The following is a 14,162-nucleotide window of genomic DNA, read 5'->3' on the forward strand; positions in this document are numbered from 1 at the left end:
GCAAAGGGTTGACCAACTCCGTGTTAATGCACATGAGTTTTGAATGAGATGTTCGACAAGCAGGTGTCCACATACACTACATTACAAAAAGTATCTTGCTTTTCAGATAAGGCGTTGATGGAAACACATTCAATTGCTGATGTCTTCTTTTCGTATTTCCTTGAGGAATGAAATAAAAATGTTAATGTCACCTCGGTGAGTAAAATAAGAACATAATCCTATCCCTCTGGTAGAAATCATCTGGTTTTCTGTCCCATCATTCAAAGAATGTAATTTATCTGCCAAAATCAGTTTTCAATTTGACTCTAAATTTGAATGCAATTATCTTTGAAATACTTCAGTCTGCTATACAGTGGCTTGCATAAGTATTCATCCCTTGGATTTTTTCCTATTATGTTGCCTTAAAACCTGGAATTAAAATATATATTTTTGGGGGGGGTTGTATCATTTGATTTACACAACATGCCTACCACTTTGAAGATACAAAATATTTTTTATTTTGAAACAAATGAGAAATAAGACAAAAAAACTGAACTTGATTGTGCATAACTAACCACCCCCTCAAAGTCAATACTTTGTAGAGCCACCTTTTGCAGCAATTACAGCTGCAAGTATCTTGGGGTATGTCTCTATAAGCTCGGCACATCTAGCCATTGGGATTTTTGCCCATTCTTCAAGGCAAAACTGCTCCAGCTCCTTCAAGTTGGTTGGGTTCTGCTGGTGTACAGCAATCTTTAAGTCATACCACAGATTCTCAATTGGATTGAGGTCTGGGCTTTGACTAGGCCATTCCAAGACATTTAAAGGTTTCCCCTCACTCGAGTGTTGCTTAACCAGTATGCTTAGGGTCATTGTCCTGCTGGAAGGTGAACCTCCGTCTGTCTCAAATCTCTGGAAGACTGAAACAGGTTTCCCTCAAGAACATCCCTGTATTTAGCACCATCCATCATTTCTTCAATTCTGACCAGTGTCCCAGTCACTGCCGATGGGGAAAAACATCGTATTCTCGGGGTGATGAAAGGTGTTGGGTTTGCGCCAAAGCTCAATTTTAGTCTCATCTGACCAGAGTACCTTATTCCACATGTTTGGGGAGTCTCCCAAATGCCTTTTGGCGGAACACCAAATGTGTTTGCTTATTTTTTTTTCTTTACGCAATGGCTTTTTTATTGCATCTCTTCCATAAAGCCCAGCTCCATGGAGTGTACGGCTTAAAGTGGTCCTATGGACAGATACTCCAATCTCAGCTGTCTGGATTGCAGGAAACTTAGCCCCAGTGATGTACTGGGCCATACGCACTACCCTCTGTAGCGCCTTATGGTCAGATGCCGAGCAGTTGCCATACCAGGCGGTGATTCAACCGGTCAGGATGCTCTCGATGGTGCAGCTGTAGAACTTTTTGAGGGGCTGGGGACCCATGGCAAATCTTTTCAGTCTCCTGATGGGGAAAGGTTTCACGACTGTCTTGGTGTGTTTGGACCATGATAGATCGTTGGTGATGTGGACACCAAGGAACTTGAAGCTCTCGACCCGCTCCACTAGAGCCCCATTGATGTTAATGGGTGCCTGTTCAGCCCGCCTTTTCCTGTAGTCCACGATTAGCTCCTTTGTCTTGCTCACATTGAGGGAGAGGTTGTTGTCCTGGCACCACACTGACAGTTATCTGACCACCTGCCTTTTAGCTGTCTCATAGTTGTCGGTGATTATGCCTACCACTGTTGTGTCATCAGCAAACTTAATGGTGGTGTTGGAGTCATGTTTGGCCACGAAGTCATGGGTGAACAGGGTGTACAGGAGGGACTAAGTACACACCCCTGAGGGGCCCCAATGTTGAGGATCAGCGTGGCAGACGTGTTGTTCCCTACCCTTACCACCTGGGGGCAGCCCGTCAGGAAGTCCAGGATCCAGTTGAAGAGGGAGGAGTTTACAGGGTGGTAATCATTTAGGCAGGTTACCTTCGCTTCCTTAGGCACTGGGACTATGGTGGTCTGCTTAAAACAAACATGTAGGTATTACAGACTCAGTCAGGGAGAGGTTGAAAAATGTCAGTGAAGACACTTGCCAGATGGTCCGTGCATGCTTTGAGTACACGTCCTGGCAGTCCATCTGGCCCCACGGCTTTGTGAATATTGACCTGTTTAAAGGTCTTTCTCACATCGGTTACAAAGGTCGTTATCACAGTCATCCATAACAGCTGGTGCTCTCGTGCATGCTTCAGTGTTGCTTGCTTCGACGCGAGCATAAAAGGCATTTAGCTTGTCTGGTAGGCTCGCATCACTGGGCAGCTCGCGTCTGGGTTTCCCTTTGTAGTCCGTAATAGTTTTCAAGCCCTGCCACATCCGACGAGCATCAGAGCCGGTGTAATAGGATTCAATTTTAATCCTGTATTAACGCTTTGCTTTTTTGATGGTTCGTCTGAGGGCATAGCAGGATTTCTTATAGGCATCCAGATTATTCTCCCACTTCCTGTATGTGGCAGCTCTAGCCTTTAGCTTGATGCGGATGTTGCCTGTAATCCATTGCTTCTGGTTGGGATATGTGTGTACGGTCACTGTGGGGACGACGTCGTCGATACACTTATTGATGAAGCAGATGACTGAGGAGGTATACTCCTCAATGCCATTGAATGAATCCCGGAACATATTCCAGTCTGCTAGCAAAACAGCCCTGTAGCATCCACGTCATCTGACCACTTTCATATTGGGTGAGTCACTTGTTCTCCCTACTTTAATTTTAGCTTGTAAGCAGGAATCAGGAGGGTAGAATTATGGTCAGAAATGTCAAGTGGAGGGCGGGGGAGAGCTTTGTATGCATCTCTGCGTGTGGAGTAAAGGTGGTCTAGATAGTTTTTCCCTCTGTCTGCACATGTGACATACTGGTAAGAATGTTGTAAAACTGATTTAAGTTTACCTGCATTAAAGTCCCCGGCCACTAGGAGCGCCGCTTCTGGGTGAGCATTTTCTTGTTTGCTCATGGCCGTATAGAGTTGGTTGAGTGTGGTCTTAGTGCCAGCATCGGTCTGCTACAAATAATATAGATGAGAACTCTCTTGGTAGATAGTGTGGTCTACAGCTTATCATATGGTTCTCTACCTCAGGCGAGCAATACCTCTCGACTTCTTTAATATTAGACATCGCGCACCAGCTGTTATTGACAAAAAGACACACACTCCCACCCCTCATCTTACCAGACGTAGCATGTCTGTTCTGCCGGTGCATTGAAAATCCCTTCAGCTCTATATTATTTTTGTCATCGTTCAGCCACGAGTAGGTGAAACATAAGATTTTATAGTTCTTAATATCCCGTTGGTAGGATAATAGTAATCGTAGGTCATAAATTTTAACTTCCAATGATTGCATGTTAGCAAGTAGAATTGATGGCAGTGGGAGTTTACTCGCTCGCCTACGGATTCTCAAAAGGCAGCCCGATCTGCGTCCTCTTTTCCTCCGTCTTTTCTTCTTGCAAATGACGGGGATCTGGGCCTGTTCCCGGGAGAGCAGTATATCTTTCTCGTCGGACTCGTTAAAGGAAAAATCTTCTTCCAGTTCGTGGTGATTAATCCCAGTTCTGATGTCCAGAAGTTATTTTCGGTCATAGCAGCAACATTATCTACAAAATAAGTTCAAAAATAAGTTACAAACAACGCAAAAAAACTAAACAAAATAGCACAATTGGTTAAGGTCATGTAAAACGTCAGCCATCCTCTTCGGCGCGATCTTTGGGCGGTATGATGTTATGATGATGATGTGGGAATGTTAAGTGAAAGACAAAGTGCTGTACAGTCTGACAGGGCAATAATGACAGACACAATACTGTACAGTCTTGCAGGGCGGTAATGACAGACACAATACTGTACAGTCTTGCAGGGCGGTAATGACAGACACGGTACTGTACAGTCTTGCAGGGCGGTAATGACAGACACGGTACTGTACAGTCTTGCAGGGCGGTAATGACAGACACGGTACTGTACAGTCTTGCAGGGCGGTAATGACAGACACGGTCCTGTACAGTCTTGCAGGGCGGTAATGACAGACACGGTCCTGTACAGTCTTGCAGGGCGGTAATGACAGACACGGTCCTGTACAGTCTTGCAGGGCGGTAATGACAGACACGGTCCTGTACAGTCTTGCAGGGCGGTAATGACAGACACGGTCCTGTACAGTCTTGCAGGGCGGTAATGACAGACACGGTCCTGTACAGTCTTGCAGGGCGGTAATGACAGACACGGTCCTGGAGTGTCTTACAGGGCGGTAATGACAGACACGGTCCTGGACTGTCTTACAGGGTAGTAATGACAGACACAGTACTGTACATCCTTGTAACAGTGTACAACAAAATGTATTTTGATGTTGTACATACGCATACACACAGACAGACAAATGTTTCCATAGAGGAGAAGGGTAAATAATGTACAAAGTCTAACTCATAAAAAGTTCACATTTCAGAAAACACACATTTAATTATTTTTATCGTAGATACTGTGAATGGGGCAATTTTGATCCTGATTCCATGTGCTATCCTGGAATTGATCTCAGTTTGTTCAATGAGTAACAATAAATAAAATGTGAGTTAGGTAAAAAAGTCTGTTGATGTGCCCTTGAACAAGGCCCTTAACCCCAATCGCTCCTGTAAGTCACTCTGGATAAGAGCTTCTGCTGAAATGTAAAAATGTACACTAGCGATAATGCAGGGGGATACTGTAAATCCATTTTTAATGCCCTCTCTTTGTAATTTGGAGATCAACAGATGAACTCACTCATGTGGAACATTTGATTCAGAGGTAACAAAAGGCTTTTTAATTTATCTGGACCGTGTTGGCAGCTCATATCCAGACAAACTGTAAAACAACGTATCAGAGGTGTTAAACTGAACTTAGCTTAACTCCTCTGACCAGCAGGCAAATGAGGCAGCTGATCAAATAATACAGGGACCTGTGACTTGTAAAAATGATAGGCAACTAGCATTTTTATGGGGATGGAAGATTGTACTAAATGTCTTTAGGGCCTGTTACTGTAAGTTCCATATATAGAACATACTGTATATGAATATGACATTCATCTACATGTATACAGAGGTTATATACAAAAGAAAAACAGCTGTTCCCTGAGATGTTTGGGTCATTCATTATATAGCTACTGTCTTCTGAAAAGCTGCACTCTCTTTGACAGGGAAATGATTTATGAGCATTTCTCTGCTAATGGTTCCCACAAAGGGCACTGCCTTAATGTCATTTTAACACTTGTGAATGTTACCTAGCCTATGACATTTCCCCTAGCTGTAGATGTGAACCACTGCTTGCATGGCTGCTTTGCCCAGCAAACAGACGCATGATGTGATGAAGGGTTTGCATACCAAGCAATCTCATTGTCAGCTTTGACTTGTTCGAATGCAGAGGTGAATTACTGTTTCGCTGCATTGAACAACCTTATCGACGCATTTGTGCTGCAATCACCGTACCTACAGTGTACTGTTGTTCTGATTAAGGAAGCAATAAAACTGGCCATCTTTAGACTAGTTGAGTATCTGGAGCATCAGCATTTGGGGGTTCGATTACAGGCTCAAAATGACCAGAAACAAAGACTTTCTTCTGAAACTCATCGGTCTATTCTTGTTCTGAGAAATTAAGGCTATTCCATGTGAGAAATTGCCAAGAAACGGAAGATCTTGTTCAACACTGTGTACACCTCCCTTCACAGAACAGGGCAAACTGTCTCTAACCAGAATAGAAAGAGGATTGGGAGGCCCCGGTGCACAACTGAGCAAGAGGACACGTACATTAGAGTGTCTAGTTTGATAAACAGACGCCTCACAAGTCCTCAACTGGCAGCTTCATTAAATAGTACCCGCAAAACACCAGTCTCAACGTCAACAGTAAAGAGGCGACTTCAGGATGCTGGCCTTCTAGGCAGAGTTCCTCTGTCTAGTGTCTGTGTTCTTTTGCCCATTTTTTTCTATTTTATTTTTATTGGCCAGTCTGAGATATGGCTTTTTCTTTGCAACTCTGCCTAGAAGGCCAGCAACCCGGAGTCGCCTCTTCACTGTTGACGTTGAGACTGGTGTTTTGCGGAAACTATTTAATAAAGCTGCCAGTTGAGTACTTGTGAGGTGTCTGCTTCTCAAACTAGACACTCTAATGTACTTGTCCTCTTGCTCAGTTATGCACCGGGGCCTCCCACTCCTTTCTATTCTGGTTTGAGCCAGTTTGTGCTGTTCTGTGATTTGATTTGGACCCCCCCCCCCCCCCCCCTTTGTTCAAGTACACATTATTCCATTTCTGTTAGTCACATGTCTGTGGAACTTGCTCAGTTTATGTCTGTTGTTGAACCTTATGTTCATACAAATATTTACACATGTAAAGTTTGCTGAAAATAAATGCAGTTGACAGTGAGAGGACGTTTCATTTTTTGCTGAGTTTGTTACTTAATTATATTCTGGACCTTGCTAGTTCTAATAATTCTATATTTCTTAATTCTTTTATTTTATTTTGGGGGATTTGGGTGTTAGCATTTTGTGTACACGACCAATCACCGTTTTATTTGATTGAGCAATTAGCAGTGGTGCTCTTGTCAGTTTGACCTTTGAGTTGTCCTCTGGAAGTATGAGGAGTAACCTTTTGGGATAGTTGTAAGGCATCACTCTTGTAGCATCAATAAAGGTTGAACATTTCTCGAAAATATGATTCAAAATGGCCTTGATGGGTGCAACATAAAATAGGAAACCATCATCGACTGTTCAGGTGAAATTATTTTACTGTCATCAGTTTCCTCATTACCCTAAAGATGATGACGGTTGGAAATATTAAGTGCTATGGAACACAAGAACGGTCCCCACTCTTAGTCCTATTCACTGGCATTAATGAAGAAAACTCCCCTTGTTGTATTGCATTGTGTCGGAAGAGATTGTTGGAGAAGATCCATTGTATTTTCTTTAACCCTTAATGATTAACCATTTGTATCCGTCCACTCCATTTAATTAAAACAGATATCTGGAGAACGGACATCTAAATACTGCTGGAGGTATTTTAGACTTCAGTCCCCCGGGGCCTACTGATTGATTCAACAAAACTCTGAATTAGACAGATGTGAGATTAATTGGCCATTGTTTTCCTGTAAGGGCCCAGTTCCAGTGATGGCTACTGTCCAGCCTGGCCCATGGGAACATTAGCTGTGTAATTCATTAAAGTGAATGGGTGAGATAATGAGCTCTGACTTGGACTTGGTCTGTCTGGAACTTCTGATGGCTTTACTACTAACTGTGGTTCTAAGTTCACACAAAGCGCTAGCTTTGATGTTCTAGTATTGTTTGATTACTTTCAAATACTTTCAAATATGTTTGAGTGTGTCTGGAGTGTGAAATGGGCGTGGTTTGTACTGTTGGGACTATTACATTGGTGCCACAGTGGGAGGCAAACTCAATAAAGCACAACAAAAATTGTTTTGAAGGAAAACAGATCTGTATTATTGCATCATGTCTTTGTGTTCTGCTTTATTGGCAGTTATAAACTGGGTCTTCGAGCCCTGAATGCTGATTGGCTGACAACTGTGGCATGTCAGACCATATACCACGGGTATAACTGCTCTAATTATGTTGGTAAGCAGTTTATAATAGCAATAAGGTAACTTTGGGGGTTTATGGCATATGGGCAATATACCATGGCTAGGGGCTGTACCCAGGCACTCTGTGTTGTTGTGCTGTGCCTAAGAACAGCCCTTAATTAATTGTGTTATATTGGCCATATAAAACATATACAGTACATAGCTTACATGTATATGTTCAGAACCAGTCTGTCTTTAGTAGTAGTGAAGCACTGAGATGCATCATCCCCCTAAAGTCTCCATTAGGCACCTCTTTCAACATGACAGGTAACCCTAAAGCTGTCACTGAGTCAGACTGCTGAGGAAACGCGTCACACAAACTGACCTTCAGACTCTCAGATGCATCCTCTCACGCCCACGGCACTTTATTTACGGCGTCTAATCTTTTATGCCCCGGTGCCAGTCCATTATTTTAGCGACTTTACAGTCCACCTTTTAACATTTATATAAGGTGGGCATGAGAGGTGGGGCCACCTCTATTAATCAAGATTGGGTGCTGACACACAGAAAAACTGTCTGGGCTACCTGCCTTCACCGCAGTGAGTCCAGGACCTACTCCCATTCATCATAGTTAGAATGTACAGTTCCTTAGCGGGGGGGCTGGGTACAAAGTCTCCCATCAAGAGAGAACCACCAAGAGATTGATCTCACTCATTTACTCTTTGATGTTAAGTACACTGCTCAAAAAAATTAAGGGAACACTAAAATAACACATCCTAGATCTGAATGAATGAAATAATCTTATTAAATACTTTTTTCTTTACATAGTTGAATATGCTGACAACAAAATCACACAAGAAGAATCAATGGAAATCCAATTTATCAACCCATGGAGTCTGGATTTGGAGTCACACTCAAAATGAAAGTGGAAAACCCCACATATCAGGCTGATCTAACTTTGATGTAATGTCCTTAAAACAAGTCAAAATGAGGCTCAGTGGTGTGTGTGGCCTCCACGTGCCTTTATGACCTCCCTACAATGCCTGGGCATGCTCCTGATGAGGTGGCAGATGGTCTCCTGAGGGATCTCCTCCCAGACCTAGACTAAAGCATCCGCCAACTCCTGGACAGTCTGTGGTGCAACGTGGCGTTGGTGGATGGAGCGAGACATAATGTCCCAGATGTGCTCAATTGGATTCAGGTCTGGGGAACGGGCGGTCCATAGCATCAATGCCTTCCTCTTGCAGGAACTGCTGACACACTCCAGCCACATGAGGTCTAGCATTGTCTTGCATTAGGAGGAACCCAGGGCCAACCGCACCAGCATATGGTCTCACAAGGGGTCTGAGGATCTCATCTCGGTACCTAATGGCAGTCAGGCTACCTCTGGCGAGCACATGGAGGGCTGTGCAGCCCCCCAAAGAAATGCCACCCCACACCATGACTGACCCACCGCCAAACCGGTCATGCTGGAGGATGTTGCAGGCAGCAGAACGTTCTCCACGGTGTCTCCAGACTCTGTCACGTCTGTCACATGTGCTCAGTGTGAACCTGCTTTCATCTGTGAAGAGCACAGGGCGCCAGTGGCAAATTTGCCAATCTTGGTGTTCTCTGGCAAATGCCAAATGTCCTGCACGGTGTTGGGCTGCAAGCACAACCCCCACCTATGGACGTCGGGCCCTCATACCACCCTCATGAAGTCTGTTTCTGACCATTTGAGCAGACACATGCACATTTGTGGCCTGCTGGAGGTCATTTTGCAGGGCTCTGGCAGTGCTCCTCCTGCTCCTCCTTGCACAAAGGCGGAGGTAGCGGTCCTGCTGCTGGGTTGTTACCCTCCTACGGCCTCCTCCACGTCTCCTGATGTACTGGCCTGTCTCCTGGTAGCGCCTCCATGCTCTGGACACTACGCTGACAGACACAACAAACCTTCTTGCCACAGCTCGCATTGATGTGCCATCCTGGATGAGCTGCACTACCTGAGCCACTTGTGTGGGTTGTAGACCCCGTCTCATGCTTCCACTAGAGTGAAAGCACCGCCAGCATTCAAAAGTGACCAAAACATCAGCCAGGAAGCATAGGAACTGAGAAGTGGTCTGTGGTCACCACCTGCAGAACCAGTCCTTTATTGGGGGTGTCTTGCTAATTGCCTATAATTTCCACCTGTTTTCTATTCTATTTGCACAACAGCATGTGAAATGTATTGTCAATCAGTGTTGCTTCCTAAGTGGACAGTTTGATTTCACAGAAGTGTGATTGACTTGGAGTTACATTGTGTTGTTTAAGTGTTCCCTTTATTTTTTTGAGCAGTATAGTATGGTGGGGATGGCAGAGCTAGTGCTTAGCAGGGGACAGCTGTGTTGGTCAGGGCTGTTGTGGCTGGTGTGGCTATGGTATAGTGGCTGGTGTGGCTATGGTATAGTGGCTGGTGTGGTATAGGTACTGGTATGGTATAGGTACTGGTATGGCTATGGTTTAAGTACCGGTATAGTTACTTGTATGGCTATGATATAGTTACCAGTATTGCTATGGTATAGTTACTGGTATGGCTATGGTATAGTTACCGGTATAGTTACTGCTCTGGTATTGGTACTGGTATGGCTATGGTATAGTTACTGGTATGGCTATGGTATAGTTACTGGTATGGCTATGGTATAGTTACTGGTATGGCTATGGTATAGTTACTGGTATAGTTACTGGTTTGGCTATGGTATAGGTACTGGTATAGTTACTGGTTTGGCTATGGTATAGGTACTGGTATAGTTACTGGTTTGGCTATGGTATAGGTACTGGTATAGTTACTGGTATGGCTATGGTATAGGTACTGGTATAGTTACTGGTATGGCTATGGTATAGGTACTGGTATAGTTACTGGTATGGCTATGGTATAGGTACTGGTATAGTTACTGGTTTGGCTATGGTATAGGTACTGGTATAGTTACTGGTATGGCTATGGTATAGGTACTGGTATAGTTACTGCTATAGTTACTGGTATAGTTACTGGTTTGGCTATGGTATAGGTACTGGTATAGTTACTGGTATGGCTATGGTATAGGTACTGGTATAGTTACTGGTTTGGCTATGGTATAGGTACTGGTATAGTTACTGGTATGGCTATGGTATAGGTACCGGTATAGTTATTTGTATGGCTATGATATAGGTACTGGTATGGCTATGGTATAGGTACAGGTATAGTTACTGGTTTGGCTATGATATAGGTACTGGTATGGCTATGGTATAGGCAGGGGCGAAAATCTGATATCCACTTTGGAGGGGACAATTACATGAAATTTTCTCAAGAGCAATTCCTGAGGGGGACACCAAAAGTAGTGCTGTAACACATAGCCTACATTGTAATATGGTAAATGTATATTGAGGAACCAAAGAAATAAGGTGTTTGCCGTACTCCTAACTACCGGTACCCAAAACTACACAACTAATCACAACAGCAATACCATTGCCTTTAACAAATCTTAGTTCAGTCACCAGTTTAAGTTGAGAGTGGGGGTATCCATGGCATTTTCCAATTATGTTCCTATTTTACAAGTCAAAAAATTGAGAACCTTTCATAATGTTGCCAAACAAAGACTCAACAAACTTACCTGAGACTCCCTGTCTCTGCCAGTCTGTCCCTGCATATCTGTCCCCAACTCTGCTGTCTGTGTGCCATCTGTTGCCTGCTCTGCCTAATGACATCATTGTGAAATATTTCCATTAGAATTTAATTTCTTTCTTATGAACATTTTATCAACTAGTCTTTGAGATATTAGGCTACTAGGGTTCTTACTATGCGTTTTGGTGTATTGAAAAATACTCTGATGTCCGTCTTTTATTTTTCTGCCATTTTTCTACCTGGCTGGCTGGCTGGCTACACACACAGTGTGTAGGTTATTTACAGTAGGAGATGGGCTTCTATCATCTTCAATCATTCTATTTGGGCTTCGATCTAAAAGGTAGCTAGCAAATGTGAAACGGATTAAAATGATAAGAGTTGACAGCTGTATGAGTTCACCATTTACACAACATATGCTGCAACCTTTTGTAATTTTAATAGTTTGTTTCATATTGGCTGGCTTCCAACAATAGCTGAATTTGCAAAGCTAGCGAGCACCAATTCAGTTTCAGTGGTGTTTGCTATAATCTTTGCTACCCGGGTGAAATAAAGGTGAAATAAAATAAATAAAAGTTCCCTTGCGACAATTTAGCTTTTGCAACGAGACCATTAAATATATTTAAGACAATGGTAGAAGAGAGTGTAGTTCTGTTCAGTTTGGACTTCAGTTTATCGCTAACCTTATCACAGGGACTTTGAAGCACTAACTTACATCATCTGCATGCTGATTCCATCTTTGACGACGCCACATAAATGGAATAGGTACTAGCTAGCTTAATAGTTAATATTTGCGCGCTAGCTCTGCATATTCAGCTAGTGTGTGTGTGCGCGATTGACTGGATGAACCTCACGGCAGTTACGTGCAAACTAAGGAACTGGCAGTGGATCAAACCATTGTGAGGCAAAGGGTCGCAATCTTTTGAAACTTAAAAACGCGCTATTAAGTGTCTATAATCAGCACAATTGCTTTCATTGCGTATTATTAATATTATTTAAATTACATAGTTAGGTTTCAGTGATATATTGGGGGGGACAAATCATATTTTTCCCAGGATGGGGGGGTCGTGTCCCCCCCGGGATTTCCGCCCCTGGGTATAGGTACTGGTATAGTTACTGGTATGGCTATGGTATTGTTATTGTAATTCACATCCCAGGCTTGTTGAGAAAGGTTCTATATTGACCAGGAACTACAGGTTTAGTGTGTTTCAAGGTTATTGTCAGGTGTATTTGTTTTGAGCTTCATTGAGAAGTTGTGGAGAAATGGGGGGCGACATTATTGCACCATACAAGACTATCAGTCCCTGATTGAAGGAAGAGAGTGCATAAGATATTCCATGCATTTTCACTGTCATTGTTCTCGCTTTGGATATCATTACTTCTTTCATGTTTAGTCTTGTACTCAATGTCAAAGAAATAATAAATTGTTAGGAGTCACGAGGCAAGCAGTAACTTACGTCACTGCAAGGCGCCAGCCTTTATGAATTAGAGAAAATCTTCTTAGATTTATGAGCTAGGAGACTGAGCCCCAGTATTGAATAATCATCTTAAATATTTGTATTCTTCGACTGCCTTTACAATATAATTCCAATAATGATAAGTTGGCTGTAGCCGCGTCCTAAGGGTTCAGACACACCTCTGAAGGTAATTTGCGAACCGAGTACTGAACGATCGGCAGATGAACGCTAGATCCACGTTCGGTGTGATGTGTGCGAGCCTTAAGATGTTTAAAGTTACTTTTGTTTGAATGTTTCTTAAATTCCCTTGATTCATTCTTTATATAATGATATAAGAAAATAAAGAACCTTGATTCAGACCCCACCCCTCTTTTTGATTCAGACCCCACCCCTCTCTTTATTCATGTTTTTGTTTAGACTGTTTTGTTTTGACTCCTGGTTGTCTTTTAAAAGACGTTTTACAATTGTAAAGGGACTTTGGGTCCTTGAAAAGCCCAGTTGTTGTTGTTATTATTATTATTGTTGTTATTATTATTGTTATTTAAAATCTGAAAATAATTATCTATTTTTAATGAGAGCCCGCTGTGATATCTCTTTTCAGATAAATCCTGGATGCACACTCCAGATGCGCTGGCAAAGCATTACATACCCTACAATGCCAAGGTAATTACTTTTTTTCCAGCAATCAAGATAATGTTCCCTCACACAGGTCTGGAAGTTAGATATAAAATAGGTTTCACCTTACACTGATGCAAATTGATGTTCAGCATGTTTCACCTTACACTGATGCAGATTGATGTTCAATATGCCACCATACATATAGTACCTATTCACTGGGAATATACATCATTTCAGTGTCTATTTTTGATTTACATTTGGTTGAATTGTCAACTAACTTGAATTCAACGTGAATTCAACAAAAAAATGCACCATGTCATTGGATTTAGTTTCAAAGTTGGATGAAAAAAGACAATTCCATTTAGTTGATTACTTTTTGGAAATCCAATCAGTTTTTCACGTTGATTCTTAACTTGATTCAATATCATCACCGTTAATTGTTTTTGTTGAAATTACGTGGAAACAAAGTTTATTCAACCAGTTTTTGCACTGTGGGTAGGCCTTGAAAAAGTCAAGTTTACTTGGGAATAATTCTGATTGTTTTCTGTTACATACTGGTTTTGACTATGGCTTTGTCCAAAATAAAAAAAAAACACTCAATATGAACCTTTTGAGTTTTAGCTCTGAACAAGGTGTCTGCTTCAGACTGCAGTACAGTCAAAGAGCACAAACACACACAGGCAGCCTAGAAACATTTCCTTACTGACTGCAAACTTAGCAGTAGATTTGGACTGGAAACACAGACCGTTACGAAACAACGGATTTGTTTAGTCTTCTGTCTTTTTTTATGCGGCACACACCTTAAAAGCCAACTCTTGGGAACAAAGTATCCTGTCTCGGGGCTGTTTTCTGCTGTGCTTCACCCAAAGACTACCCTCTTATTTGAGGCAGAGAGCCTGTCAGTGAGCTTCCAGTGCCTCCAGAGATGTCTCATTGAAGTGAAGC

At 42.6% G+C, this 14,162-nt stretch overlaps 1 protein-coding gene across 6 annotated transcripts in view; it reads left to right on the plus strand.

Moving 5' to 3' along the window:
- LOC106586826 (PTB domain-containing engulfment adapter protein 1) overlaps positions 1 to 14,162 on the plus strand; it is a 190,015-nt gene that overhangs the window by 158,569 nt on the left and 17,284 nt on the right. For all 6 annotated transcript variants that reach the window (XM_045707319.1, XM_014174523.2, XM_045707322.1 and 3 more), the window contains one exon: positions 13,201 to 13,262. In XM_045707319.1, the coding sequence (XP_045563275.1) occupies positions 13,201 to 13,262 (62 nt within the window). The remainder of the gene's footprint in view (positions 1 to 13,200; positions 13,263 to 14,162) is intronic.

This window comes from Salmo salar, chromosome ssa25, assembly GCF_905237065.1.
Source record: "Salmo salar chromosome ssa25, Ssal_v3.1, whole genome shotgun sequence".
Taxonomy (NCBI): domain Eukaryota; kingdom Metazoa; phylum Chordata; class Actinopteri; order Salmoniformes; family Salmonidae; genus Salmo; species Salmo salar.